Source organism: Doryrhamphus excisus, chromosome 14 (assembly GCF_030265055.1).
Source record: "Doryrhamphus excisus isolate RoL2022-K1 chromosome 14, RoL_Dexc_1.0, whole genome shotgun sequence".
NCBI lineage: Eukaryota > Metazoa > Chordata > Actinopteri > Syngnathiformes > Syngnathidae > Doryrhamphus > Doryrhamphus excisus.
The window spans coordinates 17,545,213-17,567,021 of record NC_080479.1 but is presented as its reverse complement, the minus strand read 5'-3'; the positions used below and the strand labels follow the sequence as shown (position 1 = coordinate 17,567,021).

At 38.9% G+C, this 21,809-nt stretch overlaps 1 protein-coding gene across 1 annotated transcript; it reads right to left on the bottom strand.

The window, feature by feature from the left end:
- Positions 1–1,530: 1,530 nt before the first annotated feature.
- asns (asparagine synthetase) lies at positions 1,531–21,162 on the bottom strand. Its single transcript, XM_058047008.1, has 12 exons — positions 20,905–21,162; positions 19,936–20,190; positions 14,875–15,112; positions 14,634–14,804; positions 14,468–14,569; positions 13,025–13,152; positions 10,700–10,826; positions 7,666–7,772; positions 5,235–5,335; positions 3,951–4,032; positions 3,714–3,869; positions 1,531–3,577 (listed from the first exon to the last, which is right to left on the bottom strand). Exons 2-12 carry the CDS (start codon positions 20,182–20,184, stop codon positions 3,350–3,352), a joined length of 1,689 nt encoding a protein of 562 aa, XP_057902991.1. The 5' UTR covers positions 20,185–20,190; positions 20,905–21,162; the 3' UTR covers positions 1,531–3,349.
- Positions 21,163–21,809: the final 647 nt, after the last annotated feature.

The following is a 21,809-nucleotide window of genomic DNA, read 5'->3' as shown; positions in this document are numbered from 1 at the left end:
CATAAAGGGTGTTATCAATGGCGGTTGTCTCATAAGGAGCAGCATCATAAAGGGTGTCATCAATGGGGGTCATGTTATAAGGGGTGATATCATATCAGCTGGTATCATAAAGGTATCAATGGAGATCGTGTCATAAGGGGTGGTATCATAGGTGGCTGTATCATAAAGGATGTCTTTAATGGGGGTTGTGTTATAAGAAGTGATATCATATGTGTTGGTATCATAAAGGGTGTTATCAGTGGGGGTTGTTTCATAATGAGTGGTATCATAAAGGGTGTCTTCAATGGGGATCGTGTCATAAGGGGCAGTATCAAAAGTGGCGGTATCAAAGCGTGTCTTCAATGTGGGTCGTGTTATGAGGGGTGGTATCATATGTGGTGGTATCATAAAGGGTGTTATCAACTGGGATTGTCTCATAAGAAGCGGTATCATAAAGGCTGTTATCAATGGGGATCGTGTCATAAGGGGCAGTATCATAGGTGGCAAAATTATAAAGGGTGTCTTCAATGGGGGTCGTGTTATAAGGGGTGATATCAAAAGTGGTGGTATCATAAAGGGTGTCATCAACGGGGGTCGTGTCATAAGGTACAGTATCATAGGTGGCGGTATCATAAAGCGTGTTTTCAATGGGGGTCGAGTTATAGGGGTGATATCATATGTGGTGGTATCATAAAGGGTGTCATCAATGGGGGTCATGTTATAAGGGGTGATATATCATATCAGGTGGTATCATGAAGGTATCAATGGGAATCGTGTCATAAGGGCTGATATCATATGTGGTGGTATCATAAAGGTTGTTATCAATGGGGGTTGTCTCATAAGGAGCGGTATCATAATGGGTGTTATCAATGGGGATCATGTCATAAGGGGCGTTATCATAAAGGGTGTCATCAATGGGGGTCGTGTTGTAAGGGGTGATATCATACTAGTGGGTAGTATCATAGGAAGTGGTATCATGAACGGTGTTATCACTTGGGTTGGTATCCTAAAGGGTCATAAGGGGGCGGTATCATAGAAAGTGGTATCAACAGGGGCTAGCATCATGGGATGTGGAAACAATGGGGATGGTATCATAGTGACTGGCATCATAGAAGGTGCTATAACAGTGGGTAGTATAGGAGGTGGTATCATAAAGGGTGTTTCCATAAGAAACTGTATCATATCACTTGGGGTGGTATCAAAAAGGGTGTCGCGTCTTAAGGGGCGGTATCATAAGATGCAGTAACATAAAGGGTGTTATCACTGGGGGCGGTATCATATTAGCTAGCATCATAGGAAGTGTCATTGTCAACTATGTTTTCCAGCAATAAAAGAGAATGACATAGATGAGTTATAATAGGCTGCCCTCTGGTGTTCCACAGAGGTACTACACCATAAACACATGCTGTGTGCAAACATCAATGCAACAAAACAAATATGAAAACATGCAAATAGTTATTACATTTAAATACATCCAACATGCTAGCCAATATGTCTTCACTTTTTCTTTTTCTTTTAATAAGCTTCCACATCATTTGAATATTTCCATCACTCGTTTTATTTGTGGAAAGCACTGGATTGGGTATGCAAATACATAATACACAATAAACCTTCCCACCTCATCATGTAAGAGAATAATTCCATAACTATTAACAGTGGAACCTCCAGAAGCACACCGACGTTGGTTGGAATCTAATTAGAAAATGTCATTTTACAGGAATAATAAAATAATAAAATAAAAATAAAGTCAATTGATAGTTGACCACCTTCTAAATAAAGTTTTAATATTATTAGAGCGCTCTAGACATGACATAACACCCCTATAGCCACTTATACATTCATACTATCCAATATTTCTCATGAATCTGAGTAGTAGGCAGACAGGAAGTGATGAGTTGCAACAGTACCCCCCTGTTTTTATAAAAGACATGTTATCATATGGAGTGGAATCAGAGTAAGTGACATCATTGACAATATCGCAGAGGTCGGCATAACAGGATGTGATATCATATGGGATAGGATGTGGTATAATGTTGGGTGGTATTACAAGAGGCGGTATCATAAAAGGTGATATCCCTGGAGGTGGTATCATAGGTAATAGTATCACAGGCCGTGGCATCACAAGGTATAGTCACATCGGGTGGTATCATAGGATATCATAGGAAGAGTGGTATTATAGGAGGTGATATCATTAGGAGTGGTATCACAGAGGGCAGGGTATTATCACATGGGGTGGTATCATAGGAAAAGTGGTTTTATATGAGGTGATATCATTAGGGGCGGCACCATAAGAGGTCGTATCACAGAGGTTGGCATCACCAATGCGATGACAGTTAAGTGTACTAGGTGGCATTATCGGTATTGGAATCAGTGGGGGCGATATTAAAGGAGGTGGTATCACTGGGGGCGGTATCATAAAATGTGATATCACTGGAGGTGGTATCATAGGCGATAGTATCACAGCACGTATTATCACATGGGGTTGATATCCTTGGGGCGGCATCATAAGAGGTAGTATCGCAGAGGTTGGCATCACTGATGCAATACCATATGGGATGACAGTTAAGTGTACTGGGTGGCATTATCGGTAGTGGTATCACTGGGAGTGGTATCACTGGGAGTGGTATCACTGGGAGTTGTATCACTGCTGGTGGTATCACTGGGAGTGGTATCATTGGCAGTGGTATCACTGGGAGTGGTATCACTGGGAGTGGAAGGGTTCTACTTTTGGATGGCATTTTAGGAATTGATATTATAGGAGTTGATATCATTAGGGACGGCATCATAAGAAGTGGTATCACAAAGGTTGCCATCACTGATGCGATACCATATGGGATAACAGTTATACAATTAAGGAAGTGGACTTGGTGGCATTATTGGTTGTGGTATCACTGGTAGTAGTATCATTGGTAGTGGTATCACTGGTAGTGGTATCACTGGTTGTGGTATCACTGGTTGTGGTATCACTGGTAGTGGTATCACTGGAGTGGAAGGGTTCTACTTTTGGATGGCATTTTAGGAATTGATATTATCGGAGGTGATATCACTGGAGGTGGTATCATCAGAGATAGTATCACAGAGTATTATCACATGGGGTGGTATCATAGGAAGAGTGGTTTTATAGGAGGTGATATCATTAGGCGCTGCATCATAAGAGGTAGTATCGCAGAGGTTGGCATCACTGATGCGATACAATGTGATACAATTTTAGGAATTGATATTATAGGAGGTGATATCACTGGCAGTGATATCATACCAAGTGTTATAATATTGGATGGTAATATAAGTGTGATAAGATGCGATATCAAAGTGATCACTTTGGAGATTCCACGGTAAATAGAACAGGAATTATCCCGATATCCGCGCGTTATCACGCGCTGTTACTATTTTTGTTTATATTTAGTTTGTAGAAGGGTAGAGTGCGAGCCGATGGGTCGGCGGCGTCGATCCAGGACGGCATCCAGAAATGAGGAAGCCACCCAGCATGGCCGCCGGGGAAGTGTTTCTCAAACACCCGTCTGAAGAAGTAGGCCTCTTTGGTGGGGGGGGTGTTGTGAGGGAAGAGCTTGGGTGCGTTTGCCAGATCGGCATCGGTCACCTGACACAAGAAAACAAGACGTATTTGGTTTGACTTCCAGATCCTCTGATGAGGTTTTAGTCATTCCCAAAAAAAGCTCCCAGCTCCCTTGACATCTGATCTTTGTACCTGGTATCATGTTGTATGTATCACCTACCATAGACTCGAGGTACTCCTCCAGAACCATGTACCAGGATTTCTTCATAGACATCAAACCATCACTGAAAGCTTCTTTACGGCGCCACAGAATCTCCTCAGGGATCAATTCCGCACCTTTGAAGGCGTCCCTCAGAAGATACTTCTCCACTCCATGCTGCTCACAAAGAAGAAGAAATATTTTTAGGAAAATGACACTTGGGATTCAAATCAAATTCAAACAAAAAAATGAACAAACTCTTGGAGTTCTCATCTCCGGAGGCAAGGACAGGAAGTATGAGGTCAGTCTGTGATCCAGGAAAGGCACCCTAAGCTCCAACCTGGAACCAGAACGGATCAACATCAGCCACGTTTACATGAGGAGTTTTTTCCTCTTTCCGAATGACTTTTCCGAAAACAATGGTATACACGGAAAGGAATATTCCAATCTCTTGTCTACATGCAGAGCTTATAATCAACCAGAATAGTCAACAGGGCATGCCCAGTAAAACGTAAACATCAACATCACGTGATACCGACTTCCCGGAGTTTTTCTTTAACTTGTTGGAATAACTCCGTATTGCTAGTCCGGTCTTGAAATTGAGTTTGGATCAAAAATAAACTTTCTGCAAACTTTCCTACCGCTCCATCTGGTACAGTAACTGTTACATTTGTTCACTTCCTGCTTTCCTAATACAGTTTAAAGTTTAAATTTTTTTTAATTTTCTAATTAATTTAATTTTTGTAATTTTGTAATTTTGTAATTTTGTAATTTTGTAATTTTGTAATTTTTTAATTTTTTAATTTTTTAATTTTTTAATTTTTTAATTTTTTAATTTTTTATTATTATTATTTTTATTTTATTTTTTGTCACATACCAAAGTTTATGGAAAACAAAGTCTGAATTATAAAGCATAAAGTTGAAATGTTAAATAAAAAAAATGCTATTTTCTTCAGTTGTGATATGATAAACAAAAATAATTTAATTTTGGAAAATTATGTTGGAAAATGTTGTGATTTTAGGATAATACATTTTTTTGCTAGTATTGCTAGTTTTTCCTTCGTCCAGTCTTGAAATTGAGTTCCGATCAAAAACAAAGTTTCTGCAAATTTTCCTACCCCTCCATCTGGTACTTTTACAATCTGTGACTGTTACATTTGTTCACTTCCTGCTTTCCTAATATAGTTTAAGTTTTTTTTTAATTTAATTTAATTTTTTTATTATTTTATTTTTTGTCACATACCAAAGTTTATGGAAAAAAAAGTCTGAATTATAAAGCATAAAGTTGAAATGTTAAATTTTAAAAAATGCTATTTTCTTCAGCTGTGATATGATAAACAAAAATAATTAAATTTTGGAAAATTATGTTGGAAAATGTTGTGATTTTAGGATAATAAAGTTGAGAAAAAAAGTCGAATTTTTTTTTTTTTGAAGTACAAACTTGAATTGAAAGTTGAAAAATATTTGATCATGATTAATCACATTTTGTCGACAGTTAACTCAGAATGAATCGCATTTAATCGCCCATAGAAATAAGTTTACCCATGTGCAGAAGTGGTCCGATCTGCTCGGAGAGCATCGAACAGGTAGAGTTCTTTCAGCAGTCGAATACTTTCTTCCGCTCCTGCTTCAGCACTGGGAGCCTAAAGAAGAAGTACACAAATATTAATACATATATTAATACAATTACTGCATTCAGTGTTCCAATCACAGTAGTGGTAAGAAGTGTACATCTATGGGAATTAATTAATTTCAACTGTTCTTTATTTATCCAAGGTGGAGTATTTTGACTTTATTTTGGTTTTGTTATAATCCAAACGTACTTGGTTAGAGCCGCCCTGGTTAGCATATTTCCAGTCGTGATTGCTCTAAGATGTTAAAAAACGACAAGCGTTGTGTTTGGCGGCTTTCTTCTGCCACTGTGCGATTTCTTTCCCCAACAAAGAGTGGCAGCTGTGGACATTTTTTCGGTCAAATACTTACACCAAAATGTTGCTTTGGTTAGCGTACAACATTGTTGTGTTATTACGACACAGCTTGAGTCCAACTGTGCAACATTTTTAAGGAGACCTATAAATAGCAGGATTCACTGTATTATAATTTTCTGTAATTTTCCAAAAATAAAGTCAAAATATAAACAGACATTTTTCGAAAGCTGTTCTTTATCCAAGGTGGAGTGTTTTGACTTTATTTTGGATTTGCTGTAATCCAAACAAACTCGGTTAGCGCCGCCTTGGTTAGCGTGTTTCCAGTAGTGATTGCTCTAAGATGTTAAAAAAACGAATTCTTTCCCCAACGAAGAGCGGCAGCTGGGGACCTTTTTTTGGTCAAATACTTACACCAAAATGTTGTTTTGGTTAGCATACAACATGGCGTGTCTTTTTGTGTTATTAAGACAATAGCAATAGCAGAACTCATATAAACAGCAGAAATGTAATTTTCCAAAAATAAAGTCAAAATATCAACAGACATTTTTCGAAAGCTGTTCTTTATCGAAGGTGGAGTGTTTTGACTTTATTTTGGATTTGCTGTAATCCAAACAAACTCGGTTAGCGCCGCCCTGGTTAGCGTATTTCCAGTAGTGATTGTTCTAAGATGTTAAAAAAACCAATTCTTTCCCCAACGAAGAGCGGCAGCTGGGAACCTTTTTGGGTCAAATACTTACACCAAAATGTTGCTTTGGTTAGCATACAACATGGCGTGTCTTTTTGTGTTATTAAGACAATAGCAATAGCAGAACTCATATAAACAGCCAAAACGTAATTTTCTGTAATTTTCCGAAAATAAAGTCAAAATATAAACAGACATTTTTCGAAAGCTGTTCTTTATCCAAGGTGGAGTGTTTTGACTTTATTTTGGATTTGCTGTAATCCAAACAAACTCGGTTAGCGCCGCCTTGGTTAGCGTGTTTCCAGTAGTGATTGCTCTAAGATGTTAAAAAAACGAATTCTTTCCCCAACGAAGAGCGGCAGCTGGGAACCTTTTTGGGTCAAATACTTACACCAAAATGTTGCTTTGGTTAGCATACAACATGGCGTGTCTTTTTGTGTTATTAAGACAATAGCAACAGTAGAACTCATATAAACAGCAGAAATGTAATTTTCTGTAATTTTCCAAAAATAAAGTCAAAATATAAACAGACATTTTTCGAAAGCTGTTCTTTATCCAAGGTGGAGTGTTTTGACTTTATTTTGGATTTGCTGTAATCCAAACAAACTCGATTAGCGCCGCCCTGGTTAGCGTGTTTCCAGTAGTGATTGCTCTAAGATGTTAAAAAAACGAATTCTTTCCCCAACGAAGAGCGGCAGCTGTGGACCTTTTTCGGTCAAATACTTACACCAAAATGTTGCTTTGGTTAGCATACAACATGGCGTGTCTTTTTGTGTTATTAAGACAATGGCAATAGCAGAACTCATATAATTTTCTGTAATTTTCTGAAAATAAAGTCAAAATACCAACAAAATTTTTCAAAAAAACGTCCCTCTCTGTAGCCGCCATTTTTTTTTTGACTGATTTATCAAGGCACACAGATTATTTTGTGAGAAATATTACACTCTAATCTTTCATCAGAAAAAAAGATTGCTTCTACATTCTAAGTTTGGTAACCGGCAGTAGAACATACGTCATTTACGGGAAAATCAGTTGTCAACAAAAAATGTCAAGCTTAAAAAAAAAATCTTGGTGATGGTCTTCAACTTTTGATCATCTGATAAACAGCCTATTTCGGTTTGTTGTTTTCAAAAAAATTACATAAATAAAGTTATAATAAAGTTGTTGAGCATCTTCTGACCACATTATGTGTTCTATGCGTCTATTAAAAATACACACCAAGCTGAAGTGAAATGTGAATTTGCCCTCAAGGATTGGAACGGGAGAACAAATTGTTTAATGTGCAAACAAACCACCAAACGATGCCAAAATAAATAATATCCATGATAAATATTAATCCATTTCCAAAACCTGGACTGCTTACCTTGTGGAAGTAAAGGTAACCTTGAGTGAGTTCATCGGATCCTTCTCCGGAGAAGATCACCACACTGTCAGTCTTCTCACGGATGTACTTAGAAACCAAGTACATTCCTACGTGAAGAAAGGAAAGAAGGTAGAGTACATTGTAATCCACACAAAGGCCCAAGCGGAGGTTCGAACCCAAGGAAAATTTAATATTTTCCTAGTTAGAGCTCTTGAGCCCTTGTGAGAGGCCTTGGAGATAAAGGGACTCTAATATGTAATGTCCTTCTGATGTACTCCTTCCTGATCCTATCCATCCTGGTCACTCCCAATGAGAACCTCAGCATCCTCATCTCTGACATGTCCCAACCATCTCAGTCTGGCCTCTCTGACTTTATCTCCAAGGCCTCTAACATGTAATGTCCCGTTCCTGATCCTATCCATCCTAGTCACTCCCAATGAGAAACTCAGCATCCTCATCTCTGCTACCTCCAGTTCTGCTTCCCGTCTTTTCCTCAGTGGCCTTGTTAGAGGCCTTGGATATAAAGGGCCTCTAACATGGAATGTCCCTAGGATGTACTCGTTCCTGATCCCATCCATCCTGGTCACTCCCAATGAGAACCTCAGCATCCTCATCTCTGGCATGTCCCAACCATCTCAGTCTGGCCTCTCTGACTTTATCTCCAAGGCCTCTAACATGTAATGTCCCGTTCCTGATCCTATCCATCCTGGTCACTCCCAATGAGAACCTCAGCATCCTAATCTCTGACATGTCCCAACCATCTCAGTTTGGCCTCTCTGACTTTATCTCCAAGGCCTCTAACATGTCATGTCCCGTTCCTGATCCTATCCATCCTGGTCACTCCCAATGAGAACCTCAGCATTCTCATCTCTGACATGTCCCAGCCATCTCAGTCTGGCCTCTCTGACTTTATCTCCAAGGCCTCTAACGTGTAATATCCCGTTCCTGATCCTATCCATCCTAGTCACTCCCAATGAGAACCTCAGCATCCTCATCTCTGCTACCTCCAGTTCTGCTTCCCGTCTTTTCCTCAGTGGCCTTGTTAGAGGCCTTGGAGATAAAGGGCCTCTAACATGGAATGTCCCTAGGATGTACTCGTTCCTGATCCTATCCATCCTGGTCACTCCCAATGAGAACCTCAGCATCCTCATCTCTGACATGTCCCAACCATCTCAGTCTGGCCTCTCTGACTTTATCTCCAAGGCCTCTAACATGTAATGTCCCGTTCCTGATCCTATCCATCCTGGTCACTCCCAATGAGAACCTCAGCATCCTCATCTCTGACATGTCCCAACCATCTCAGTCTGACTTCTCTGACTTTATCTCCAAGGCCTCTAACATGTCATGTCCCGTTCCTGATCCTATCCATCCTAGTCACTCCCAATGAGAACCTCAGCATCCTCATCTCTGACATGTCCCAACCATCTCAGTCTGGCCTCTCTGACTTTATCTCCAAGGCCTCTAACATGTAACGTCCCGTTCCTGATCCTATCCATCCTGGTCACTCCCAATGAGAAACTCAGCATTCTCATCTCTGCTACCTCCAGTTCTGCTTCCCGTCTTTTCCTCAGTGGCCTTGTTAGAGGCCTTGGAGATAAAGGGCCTCTAACATGGAATATCCCTAGGATGAACTCGTTCCTGATCCTATCCATCCTGGTCACTCCCAATGAGAACCTCAGCATCCTCATCTCTGACATGTCCCAACCATCTCAGTCTGGCCTCTCTGACTTTATCTCCAAGGCCTCTAACATGTCATGTCCCGTTCCTGATCCTATCCATCCTGGTCACTCCCAATGAGAACCTCAGCATCCTCATCTCTGACATGTCCCAACCATCTCAGTCTGACCTCTGTGACTTTATCTCCAAGGCCTCTAACATGTCATGTCCCGTTCCTGATCCTATCCATCCTAGTCACTCCCAATGAGAACCTCAGCATCCTCATCTCTGCTACCTCCAGTTCTGCTTCCCGTCTTTTCCTCAGTGGCCTTGTTAGAGGCCTTGGAGATAAAGGGCCTCTAACATGGAATGTCCCTAGGATGTACTCGTTCCTGATCCTATCCATCCTGGTCACTCCCAATGAGAAACTCAGCATCCTCATCTCTGCTACCTCCAGTTCTGCTTCCCGTCTTTTCCTCAGTGGCCTTGTTAGAGGCCTTGGAGATAAAGGGCCTCTAACATGGAATGTCGCCAGGATGGATTCGTTCCTGATCCTATCCATCCTGGTCACTCCCAATGAGAACCTCAGCATCCTCATCTCTGCTGCCTCCAGTTCTGCTTCCTGTCTTTTCCTCCGTGGCCTTGTTAGAGGCCTTGGAGATAAAGGGCCTCGAACATGTAATGTCTCTCTGATGTACTGCTTCCTGATCCTATCCTGAAAGTGGCAAAAAATGCTACTATGCTAATGTTAGCATGCTACCAATACGAAAACGTTTATGATAGCATACCAACACATAGCATAATAAAAGTATTTATGTGTGTCTAGGTAGCTAAAAATGATGTTAATGTTAGCATGCTAGCAATGCTAACATGGTGAGAGTGCAACTAACTCAGTGTTTTTAATTTTTATTCACGTACCCCCATCACAAATGTTGTACCCCTGGGGGTGCGCATACCCCATTTTGGGAAGCGGGGGATTTTTTTTTGGGGGGGGGGGGGGGGGGGTCATGATGCATTTTGTGCATTCAAGATGCTAATAGAACACATCTATTTTTGGTCAAATAATATGCATATTACAGCAAGGAAACAACGGCACCCTGACAATGCTAATACGTGAGTATATGTATTTGATTAATAGTAGCATAAAGGTGACTGTAGGGGTGTTATTTCATGTCGAGAGGGCTCTAATAATGTTACAAAGTGTAAATAGAAGATTTTACACAGATTTCCTATGCTCTAAATGCAAAAAAATATTCCATGAATAAATAAGGAATCCTACTTCCTACTTTGTTTGTAGCCTTAAAGGAACAGTACCTTTAAAAATGAGTTTTTATATGAGCCAAATTAAATGGGCAACACACTTTCACATTGCACTTACCAACTGCTGCCCGTATGGTGGTGATGTCATAGGTCTCGATGCTTACGATGACGTTCTCCACTGCTTGGATGCCATCGTCTGTAGTAAAGTTCACCTCGTGGTGTTCACTTCCAATGTAAGCTGCAACCTTGGACACAAAAACATCATAGCTTGTGTTCACAAATAACGAGAAAACAAACAAAAACAACAATAATAGCAGCAAAAATGGAACAAACTGCAGTAATTTTACAAGGACCTATGATTCTATCATTTTTCAGCCCTTTTGTATTGAGTTGTGGGCTCCTATAGAGCAGCTACACACAATAACCAGCACAGAAAGCTTTCTAGTTCTTCCAGAATCTACACCTATTCAGCTCTATTTCTTTGGATTCTGTGCTTCCAGTGAAAATCAGCAGTAATTTTACAAGAATAAAGTCAACACATTAAAGAGGACCTATATATGATGCTCATTTTTCAGCCCTTTGTATTGAGTTGTGGACTCCTATAGAGCAGCTACACACAATAACCAGCACAGAAAGCTTTCTAGTTCTTCCAGAATCTACACCTATTCAGCTCCATTTCTTTGGATTTTGTGTTTCCAGTGAAAATCAGCAGTAATTTTACAAGAATAAAGTCAACACATTAAAGAGGACCTATGTGTGATGCTCCTATAGAGCAGCTACACACAATAACCAGCACAGAAAGCTTTCTAGTTCTTCCAGAATCTACACCTATTCAGCTGTATTTCTTTGGATTTTGTGCTTCCAGTGTAAAAACTGTTCTGTTTTTAAATGTATTCCACATAGGACCCGCCTCCAGGCACGCCTACTCCGCTGTGATTGGTTACACTCCCGAGTGCTTTGAAGAACTGTGTGGTTTGTGTTGCTAGCTCCGACATTTTCTTTACTTCCAGATTCAGATTGCTTATATTAGCATGCTGGCAATACATCAATGCTAATGTTAGCATAACAACATGTAGCATAATAGTGTTCCTTTGAATCTGGGATGAAGATGGGTCTCGGGTGGGTCTTTGTCAGGTTCAAACTCCTGTGACACTTTTAAAAACACTTAAATACAGAAGAGAAAGAGAATAATATTCAAAGTTACTCGCAGTGAGGAGAGTGAAACCACATACCCAGTTATGCAGTTCACGATCCTCTTTTTATTCTCTTTTTTTTGGGGGGGGGGGCAGTTGCACGAGCTGTATTTGTCTATTTGTGTGTGTATATGTGAGAGTAATTACTTTTATTGTTTTACGAGTTCTTATCTTGACACATTCTTGCAGGATTAACATGAACATCTGCAGGGTTGTTGTTGGCGCATCCAGGGACCTTCCAGGACCTGGGGGTCTCTGATCAGGGTCACGGGAACATTCCCTCTCCAAACACTTTCTATTGTCTAAGCCAGGGGTGGTCAAACTTTTTGACTCATGGGCCGCATTGAGTTAACAAAATTGTGCGGGGGGCCAGAACATATATTTAACACACATGATTTTACGCTTATAATTTTAATAATTTTAATAATTTTAATGATTTTTAATATATTTAAATATTTATTAATGATTTTTTAATATTTTTTAAATAATTTTTAATATTTTTTAAATAATTTTTTAATAATTTTTAATATTTTTTAAATAATTTGTAATAATTTGTAATAATTTGTAATAATTTTTAAATAATTTGTAATAATTTTTAATAATTTTACGCCTTGAATTATTTGTCTAATTTTAATTGCCATACTATCAGCTATATGTTCTTGTTTCCTTTTTTTCAGGAGCACTTTAAACATCAGACCACATCAAACTAGGATTTATTTTTTTATTTTTTTTTTACTGAATAAGACATCCGACTTGAAAGTCATGTTGCCAGCTGGTATGTTTGAAAGTTGAAATACTTAAAAGCAACTGGCGGGCCGGATTCAAACGTTTGGTGGGCCGCATGTGGCCCCCGGGCCGTAGTTTGCCCACCCCTGGTCTAAGCAAATGGATATAAGGGTGATAACTAATGTTATAATAATTCTATCTACATTTTATTCTAACAGTCAATGACCCAAAATATAAAAGCCACGGTAACAAAGTAGTGGGCCAAAAGAAGCACATTAAGATCCTGGAGTGGTCTAGTCAGACTTTGGATCTTAATCTCATTGAAAATCTGTGGCGGGATCTGAAACTTAAGAGTTGCTAAGCAACAGCTTGGAGACCTTAAGGATTTGGAAAGTGCCTCTAAAGAGTGGACCAACATCCTTTTGTGTTACTTCTGTTGATATTCCGTGGTTAGTTGGGTTAACCCCAATAAAAATTAATGATGGATTAATTTGATTAAAATCCATTCAATAGGAAACACCTACCTTACGTGCAGCTAAGATGTCTGGGCTGTCCGCTGACCCGATTGAAAATGTCTGGATGGGGTATTGCAGACCAGCTTCTTTGGCCAGCTTCACCATCGTAGCAGCGACCAGACTGGAATCCAGACCCCCTGTTCAGTTGAAAAAGTATTAGGGTCATGGAAATCCTAGAGATCATCTTTATCCATCCAAGTAAGATTGTACTCATCGATTCTTACTGAATTAAATCCTACCCCTCCATCTGGTACTTTTACAATCAGTAACTGTTACATTTGTTCACTTCCTGCTTTCCTAATATAGTTTAAGTAGTTTTTTTTTTGTTTTTTTTATTTTATTTTTTTTTTTATGTTTTAATTTTATTTTTATTTTTTATAACTGTTAGATTTGTTCACTTCCTGCTTTCCTAATATAATTTAAGTTGGGGTTTTTTGTTTTAATTTTGTTTTTTGTTTTATTTGGTTTTATTTTTTACTTTTTTAATTTTATTAAATTTTATTTTTATTTTTACTACTATTTTTATTTGTACTCCGGTTTCCTCCCACATTCCAAAAACATGCTTTGTTAATTGGTAATGGTAATGGTTTAATTCAATTTGAACATGCATCAGATTACAATTGAATGCATCCCATAATCAGTTCACAGTTCCACATGTCCAAAAGGAGTAGGAAGAAGCAAAGCTTATTAAATCCTACCCCTCCATCTGGTACTTTTACAATCAGTAACTGTTACATTTGTTCACTTCCTGCTTTCCTAATATAGTTTTTGTTTTTTGTTTTAATTTTTTAATTTTTTTATGTTTTAATTTTGTAATTTTGTAATTATTTTATTTTGTAATTTTTTTATTTTTATTTTTACTATTATTTTTATTTATTTTTATTTGTACTCCGGTTTCCTCCCACATTCCAAAAACATGCTATGTTAATTGGTAATGGTAATGGTTTTATTTCATTTGAACATGCATCAGATTACAATTGAATGCATCCCATAATCAGTTCACAGTTCCACATGTCCAAAAGGAGTATTTTTATTTTTACTACTATTTTTATTTTTAGTTATTTTTATTAGTACTCCGGTTTCCTCCCACTCTCCATTCATATACCCTTCCATCTGGTACTTTTACAATCAGTAACTGTTACATTTGTTCACTTCCTGCTTTTCTAATCTTATTTATTTATGTATTTATTTATTCATTTATTTACTTATTTACTTATTTACGTATTTACTTATTTACGTATGTACTTATTTACTTATTGACTTATTTATTTATTTTGTCACGTACCAAAGTACAAGGTGATATGATTAGTAGATTATGAATTTTCTAGCCAGTCAATTGAGGGTGGTTGCTTTTAGGAACCAGCAATAGAAGTCAGAGTTTCTATCGTAAACAAAGACAACACTTTAAGATGGAAGCATGAGGATAGCACATGAAAAAGGGATGAAAACGACCTGAGAGGAGGCAACCGATCCTCCTTTTGGCCATGAGACGTTTCCTCACTGCATTCTCAAACAAGGTTCTGATGTTGGCCTTCACGGTTTCCTCATCAAAACCTATGGAATGTGATGGTAATTATTCCAATTATTCCATAAAGTGCTCCATCGAGAAAAGTCCTACTTGTTGGCATTGTCCCCACGCTGTCGTAGAGAGCATGAGCGGGTTCCTTTGTGCACTCGTGAAACCTCTCCATCTGAAGCGACGTCACTTTACCGTCGGGTTTCAAGTCAAAGACCTCAAAGTGTCCCGGCAGAAAGGGGACGATTTTAGCAGGGGTGACACCCGTGAGTCCTGGAGGACGAGTCAAAAAGAAGACATATCATATTCGGAAGTGAATAAAATCTCCACTTAAGACGTTTACCTTTTGCTTCAGAGCTAACGGCAAGCAATCCGGCATCGGTCAGGAGTCTGAACAAAGGCCGGACCCCATATGTGTCCCTCCCCAGGAACACTTTCCTGTTGGCCGTGTCCAGCAGTACGAAGGCAAAGGTTCCGTCCAGGAGAGAAACCATCTTCTGAATACCAAAGCGGTTGTAAAGATGAAGCAAAACCTCGCCGTCCACTTCAGTCTGGAACTCGAAGTCAAAATGTTTCTTCAGCTGAAAGGAAGTACGAGATAATACAGTAAATGTACGTAAGTATCAAATACACAAAAGGTAATTTCACGAGAAAATACACAAAAAACATAAATTTTACAATAATAAAGTCATCATATTAAAGAGGACATATAATCCTCATTTTTCAGCCCTTTGTATTGAGTTGTGGGCTCCTATAGAGCAGCTACACACAATAACCAGCAAAAAAGCTTTCTAGTTCTTCCAGAATCTACACCTATTCAGCTCTATTTCTTTGGATTTTACAAGAATAAAGTCAACACATTAAAGAGTAATGCTCATTTTCAGCCCTTTGTATTGAGTTGTGGGCTTCTATAGAGCAGCTACACACAATAACCAGCAAAAAAGTTTTCTAGTTCTTCCAGAATCTACACCTATTCAGCTCTATTTCTTTAGATTTTACAAGAATAAAGTCAACACATTAAAGGGGACCTATAATGCTCATTTTTCAGCCCTTTGTATTGAGTTGTGGACTCCGATAGAGCAGCTACACACAATAACCAGCTTTCTAGTTCTTCCAGAATCTACACCTATTCAGCTCTATTTCTTTGGATTTTTTTTACTTCCAGTGAAAATCAGCAGTAATTTTACAAGAATAAAGTCAACACATTAAAGAGGACCTATAATGCTTATTTTTCAGCCCTTTGTATTGAGTTGTGGACTCCTATAGAGCAGCTACACACAATAACCATTGGATTGGATTAAAAACTGTGGGTAAAGCCACAAAATGTGATGGGAAAAGGCTACTTGAAACCAGCACCCCCCCCCCCCCCCCCCCCCCCTCCGCAACCCTCGTGAGGATAAGCAGTAGAAAATGAATGAATGGAAAAAAAACGACGATTATCTATATTTGAAAAATGTAAAAACAACTGCAACAATAGAGAAAAAAATGCTTCTGGTTCTTCATCACGAGAACAGGATAGCTAGCTGACAATAACGGCCTGAACCTTAAACTTGACAGATGATGACAAGATTAGCAAACAAAAGAAGACCTGCTGAACAGGATGACTGAAATCCAGCATATACATACAGTCCCTGAAAGCACTGATGGGGGGGGATGAAGAAACGAAGACTCTAGTAGATAAGGCACGTATGCCTTGTAGGATCGAATCACTTCATCAGGTATTGCATTCCAAGACAGCGGATGCAGCTGGAAGGGTACGGCAGAGGCGGGCAAACCTGCTTTTCAATCAGGTTTTCAGTTCATATTCTGAGAAGACTAGAAATAAATGTTCATTCATTTTCTACCGCTTTTTCCTCACGAGGGTCGCGAGGGGTGCTGGAGCCTATCCCAGCTGTCTTTGGGTGACACTGGTGGCCAGCCAATCACAGGGCACATATAGACAAACAACCATTCACACTCACATTCATACCTATGGATAATTTGGAGTGGCTAATTAACCTAGCATGTTTTTGGAATGTGGGAGGAAACCGGAGTACCAGGAGACCAGGGTTCAATTCCACCCTCGGCCATCTCTGTGTGGAGTTTGCATGTTCTCCCCGTGCATGCGTGGGTTTTCTTTTCCGGGTACTCCGGTTTCCTCCCACATTCCAAAAAACATGCTAGGTTAATTGGCGACTCCAAATTGTCCATAGGTATGAATGTGAGTGTGAATGGTTGTTTGTCTATATGTGCCCTGTGATTGGCTGGCCATCAGTCCAGGGTGTACCCCACCTCTCGCCCAAAGAAGACAGCTGGGATAGGCTCCAGCAATCCCAGCGACCCTCGTGAGGAAAAAGCGGTAGAAAATGAATGAATGAATATAAAATATGAGTGAAAAATAAAAATAAAAATAAAAATAAAAATAAAAATAAAAATAAAAATAAAAATAAAAATAAAAATAAAAATAAAAATAAAAATAAAAATAAAAATAAAAATAAAAATAAAAATAAAAATAAAAATAAAAATAAAAATATACAAATAAAAGAAAAGTTTTTACTTGCATTTGGTCCTCATCTCCCTCACAGCTAGGAGACCAGGGTTCAATTCCACCCTCTGCCATCTCTGTGTGGAGTTTGCATGTTCTCCTCGTGCATGCGTGGGTTTTCTTTTCCGGGTATTCCGGTTTCCTCCCACAGAAAACCCACGCATGCACGGGAAGAACTCCACACAGAGATGGCTGAGGGTGGAATTGAACCCTGATTTATGTAGCTGTGAGGTCTGCGTGCTAACCACTCGACCACTGTGCAGCCTTGCAATGTTATTGTAATTCTTCTAAAATCAGACCTTTTTTTCGGTATCGGAATCGGCAGCATAAAACCCTAATAATAATAATAAAAATTAATATGTATTAGAATATATCTCTGGTCCAAAATGTTATGAAGCCTTGACTGTAACAAATACTAAACAAACATTTGTAACAGGCTGCTAGAAATCCCCCCAAGATGATGATGTTTTTCCATAACTTGACTTTATGAGCGTATTTTAAATACTCTACTACGGAGACGAGACCGTTGCTATAGGTACCGGCTTTCCGGACACAAATCCCAAGGTTTTTATGAAGCTGTCCAAATTGGGAAAAGCGATAGCAGATGTTGGCAGTATGTGACTCGGGGGCTGTATACGTACAAAAACATGTTCCACATTGCATTTCATGGAGGCAGCGTGCCAACAATGATCTACTGGACTTATATAATATTACTGTGTCCAAAAAAAAATACCACCAAAAACTTGAATAGTACTCTACTCTACTGCTGATAGACACGCGATCTGGAGCCTATCCCAGCTGACTCCGGGTCAGAGATTTGGGGAGACGGTGGATTTACATTTAGACAAACCCTAATTATGAATTAATTAGCATTAAATTGAGTTAAATAAGTTTTTGATCGCGTACCCAACCCAACCAAAAAGTACTGCGACTCCCACGAATGAGTCCGGTCCCTTTTTAGAAAGTACTCCTAATCTCAACTCATTATGTGGATAAAAGACCATGTGCAAGACCGGAATGAAGTACAAGACCATCAATAAGACTGTAGACCCGCAGTACATAAGATATGAATGTAGTACAAGACCATCAATCAAATTATAGACCCGCACAAGACTGGAATGTAGTACAAGACCATCAATCAAATTATAGACCCGCACAAGACTGGAATGTAGTACAAGACCATCAATCAAATTATAGACCCGCACAAGACTGGAATGTAGTACAAAACCATCAATCAAATTATAGACCCGCACAAGACTGGAATGTAGTACAAGACCATCAATCAAATTATAGACCCGCACAAGACTGGAATGTAGTACAAGACCATCAATCAAATTATAGACCCGCACAAGACTGGAATGTAGTACAAGACCATCAATCAAATTATAGACCCGCACAAGACTGGAATGTAGTACAAGACCATCAATCAAATTATAGACCCGCACAAGACTGGAATGTAGTACAAGACCATCAAAAAGATTATAGACCTGTAAAATACTGGAATGAACCACAAGACCATCAATCAAATTATAGACCCGCACAAGACTGGAATGTAGTACAAGACCATCAATCAAATTATAGACCCGCACAAGACTGGAATGTAGTACAAGACCATCAATCAAATTATAGACCCGCACAAGACTGGAATGTAGTACAAGACCATCAATCAAATTATAGACCCGCACAAGACTGGAATGTAGTACAAGACCATCAATCAAATTATAGACCCGCACAAGACTGGAATGTAGTACAAGACCATCAATCAAAAAACAGACCCGCACAAGACCGGAATGTAGCACAAGACCATCAAAAAGATTATAGACCTGTAAAATACTGGAATGAACTACAAGACCATCAATCAAATTATAGACCCGCACAAGACTGGAATGTAGTACAAGACCATCAGTCAGAATGTAGACCCGCACAAGACTATCAATGAGATTGTAGACCTAGACAAAACTGGAAAGAACCACAAGACCATCGATCAAATAACAGACCGGCACAAGACTGTAATGGAGTACAAGACCATCAGTCAGATTCTAGACCCGCACAAGACTTTATTGCAAGACTATCAATGAGATTGTAGACCTAGACAAAACTGGAGAGAACCACAAGACTATCAATCAGATAACAGACCTGCACAAGACTGGAATGTAGTTCAAGACCATCAGTCAGATTCTAGACCCGCACAAGACTTTATGGCAAGACTCTCAATGAGATTGTAGACCTAGACAAAACTAGAATGAACCACAAGACCATCAATCAAAAAACAGACCTGCACAAGACTGGAATGTATTACAAAACTATCAGTAAGATTCTAGACCTGCACAAGACTAGACTTTATGCAAGACCGTCAACGAGATTGTAGACCTGGACAAAACCGGAATGAACCACAAGACCATCAATCAAAAAACAGACCTGCACAAGACTGGAATGTAGTACAAAACTATCTGTAAGATTCTAGACCTGCACAAGACTAGACTTTATGCAAGACCGTCAACGAGATTGTAGACCTGGAATAAACCGGAATGTACTACAAGACCATCAACAAGATAGTAGACCTGCGCATGACTGGAACAAATTACTTGGATTTTTTTAAGTGCAAAACAATCTAAAATGTATTGTACACTAACCAAAAAAAAATACTAAAACCAAGGTGTGTAGATTTTCAATGTTAACCAAATAACATGCTAACAGGGGGGCATACGCTAACTGAGGTTCCACTGTATGTGCTGAACTACCTGAACAAAACATCCATGTCTTAGCACTGTGTTATAGCTGATAACTTCATGTATTAAAAATGGCCCACGGGCCGCAGGTTGGACACCCGTGGGTTATAAGCGAGTGTGGTTTGCGGCTTGTGAAACGAAACGTCGTTACCACAAGATGGTTGTAAATCTCGCCGTTGTAGCACAGCCACAAGGACGGGAAGTTCTTGACCCGTAGAGGTTGCATGCCGTGCAGCCGGTCCAGGATGGCCAGACGGTGGAACCCAAAGCAGCAGTTGGTGAACCCGTCCACGTTCTCAAAACGGAAGGCGTCGGGACCTCGGTGTGCGATCTTCATGGCGTTGACGAATTGAGCCGACAAGCAGCCGTCCGTGCCGAAAACAGCCCAGATGCCACACATGACCACCTGTGACACACATTGAATATGACATAAGTTGTCCCTCAATTATCACGGTTAATCGGTTCCAGATCCGACAGTGATAAGTGAATTTCAGTGAAGTAGGATTCAATCTAAATAAACAGAATAATTTATATAGTATAAAAAACCTGTTTGTGACTTTTTAAATATGCACTGTAGACATAAAATAACAACAACAAAAGTCATTTTTAAATCACATTGGCAGGCGATGGCTACCCAAAGTTCCATGGGGCCCTGAACTAAGCATTCCAGTCATTTAATAACGTCAGTGATCTTTCAAAATAAAGCTGAAAATTTGGACTTAGCACAATGAACACAACTGTTTTGTAATTCTGCTTATACTGTTTTGTAATAAAATATAAAAATATATAAAATAAATAAAAATAAAAAATAAAAATATATAAATATAAAAATAAATTTAAAAATAAAAATAAAATAAAATATAAAAATATATAAATAAAAAATAATATAAAAAATTAAAAAAAACAAAACAATAAACACAACACACAATGAAATAAGAGAGTGATGAATGCAATAATGTGATACCGTACATCAACGCGAGTCTTTTTTTTCATAACGAGATTAACGCGTTAATGACGTCTCATTTTCTAACAAATGCCTCCGTGGTGAAATTCACGGTTGAAAGTCGACAAAGAAAAAGTAACATTAATGACAAATATAAAATATAATATAAAAACTTACCTTTATTACTTCTTTTCAAAGCTTGCGTGGAGAAATAGGGCAGTACGAGATGCACAAGTACAAGTCGTTCCCTCAAGAGTTTGATGATGGTACTTTTGTCAAGTACCCGTTCAAAAGCCGGAAGCTGACTCTTTACTTCAAAATAAGAGCGAATTTCTACATCCGTTCACTTTGCAAACTGAAAAGAAAAGCTACGTTGTCGCATTTAAGAGCCGAATACAAATACAGTACAGAATTTACTGTGTACAGCACCACTATTACTATATCAGTACTGTATACTATAGTACTATTACTACTATAGCAATGACGTGCGTCATAAATAACTACTTAACTAACGTGCGCGTGGCTTCCTGGTTTAGTGCCTAAGCCCCGCCTACCGTCTGAATTGATTAATGGCACCTGCGAGCACGTCGCCAATAATTGTGTTACAGTATTTATAACACACCATGACTTTATATAATCCGTATAATGTATTTAATGTAAGCGTGGCATCATTGTTCTTGCTAATTAGACCAAATAAAATAAACAAAATACATAAAAACGTCAATACGGAAGGCACGTGCATACCCTGAGTGCTTTTAGCTAGCAGACAATCAAATACATTCAATATATTTTTATGCTTTTAATTGATTTGCCAAAACGGAAGATTATATACCTAAAAAAAAAGCCACCAGATGGTCAGACTTTTCCTGGAGATGGAAAAAATACACGTAATTCACATAAAAGTATTTTAAAAAATGAATCAAAATTCGCATTTATGCAGTGAAGTTAATGTCTCGTGAGGCTTGTCGCGTGACCTGGTAAAACACCTCCTCCTAGAGGCCAAAATTAGTTTAACAACAATGTTTAAAAAAATGTGTATTCTATGATTTGTCCACCAGAGGTAGACATAGTAAAAGCAGCAC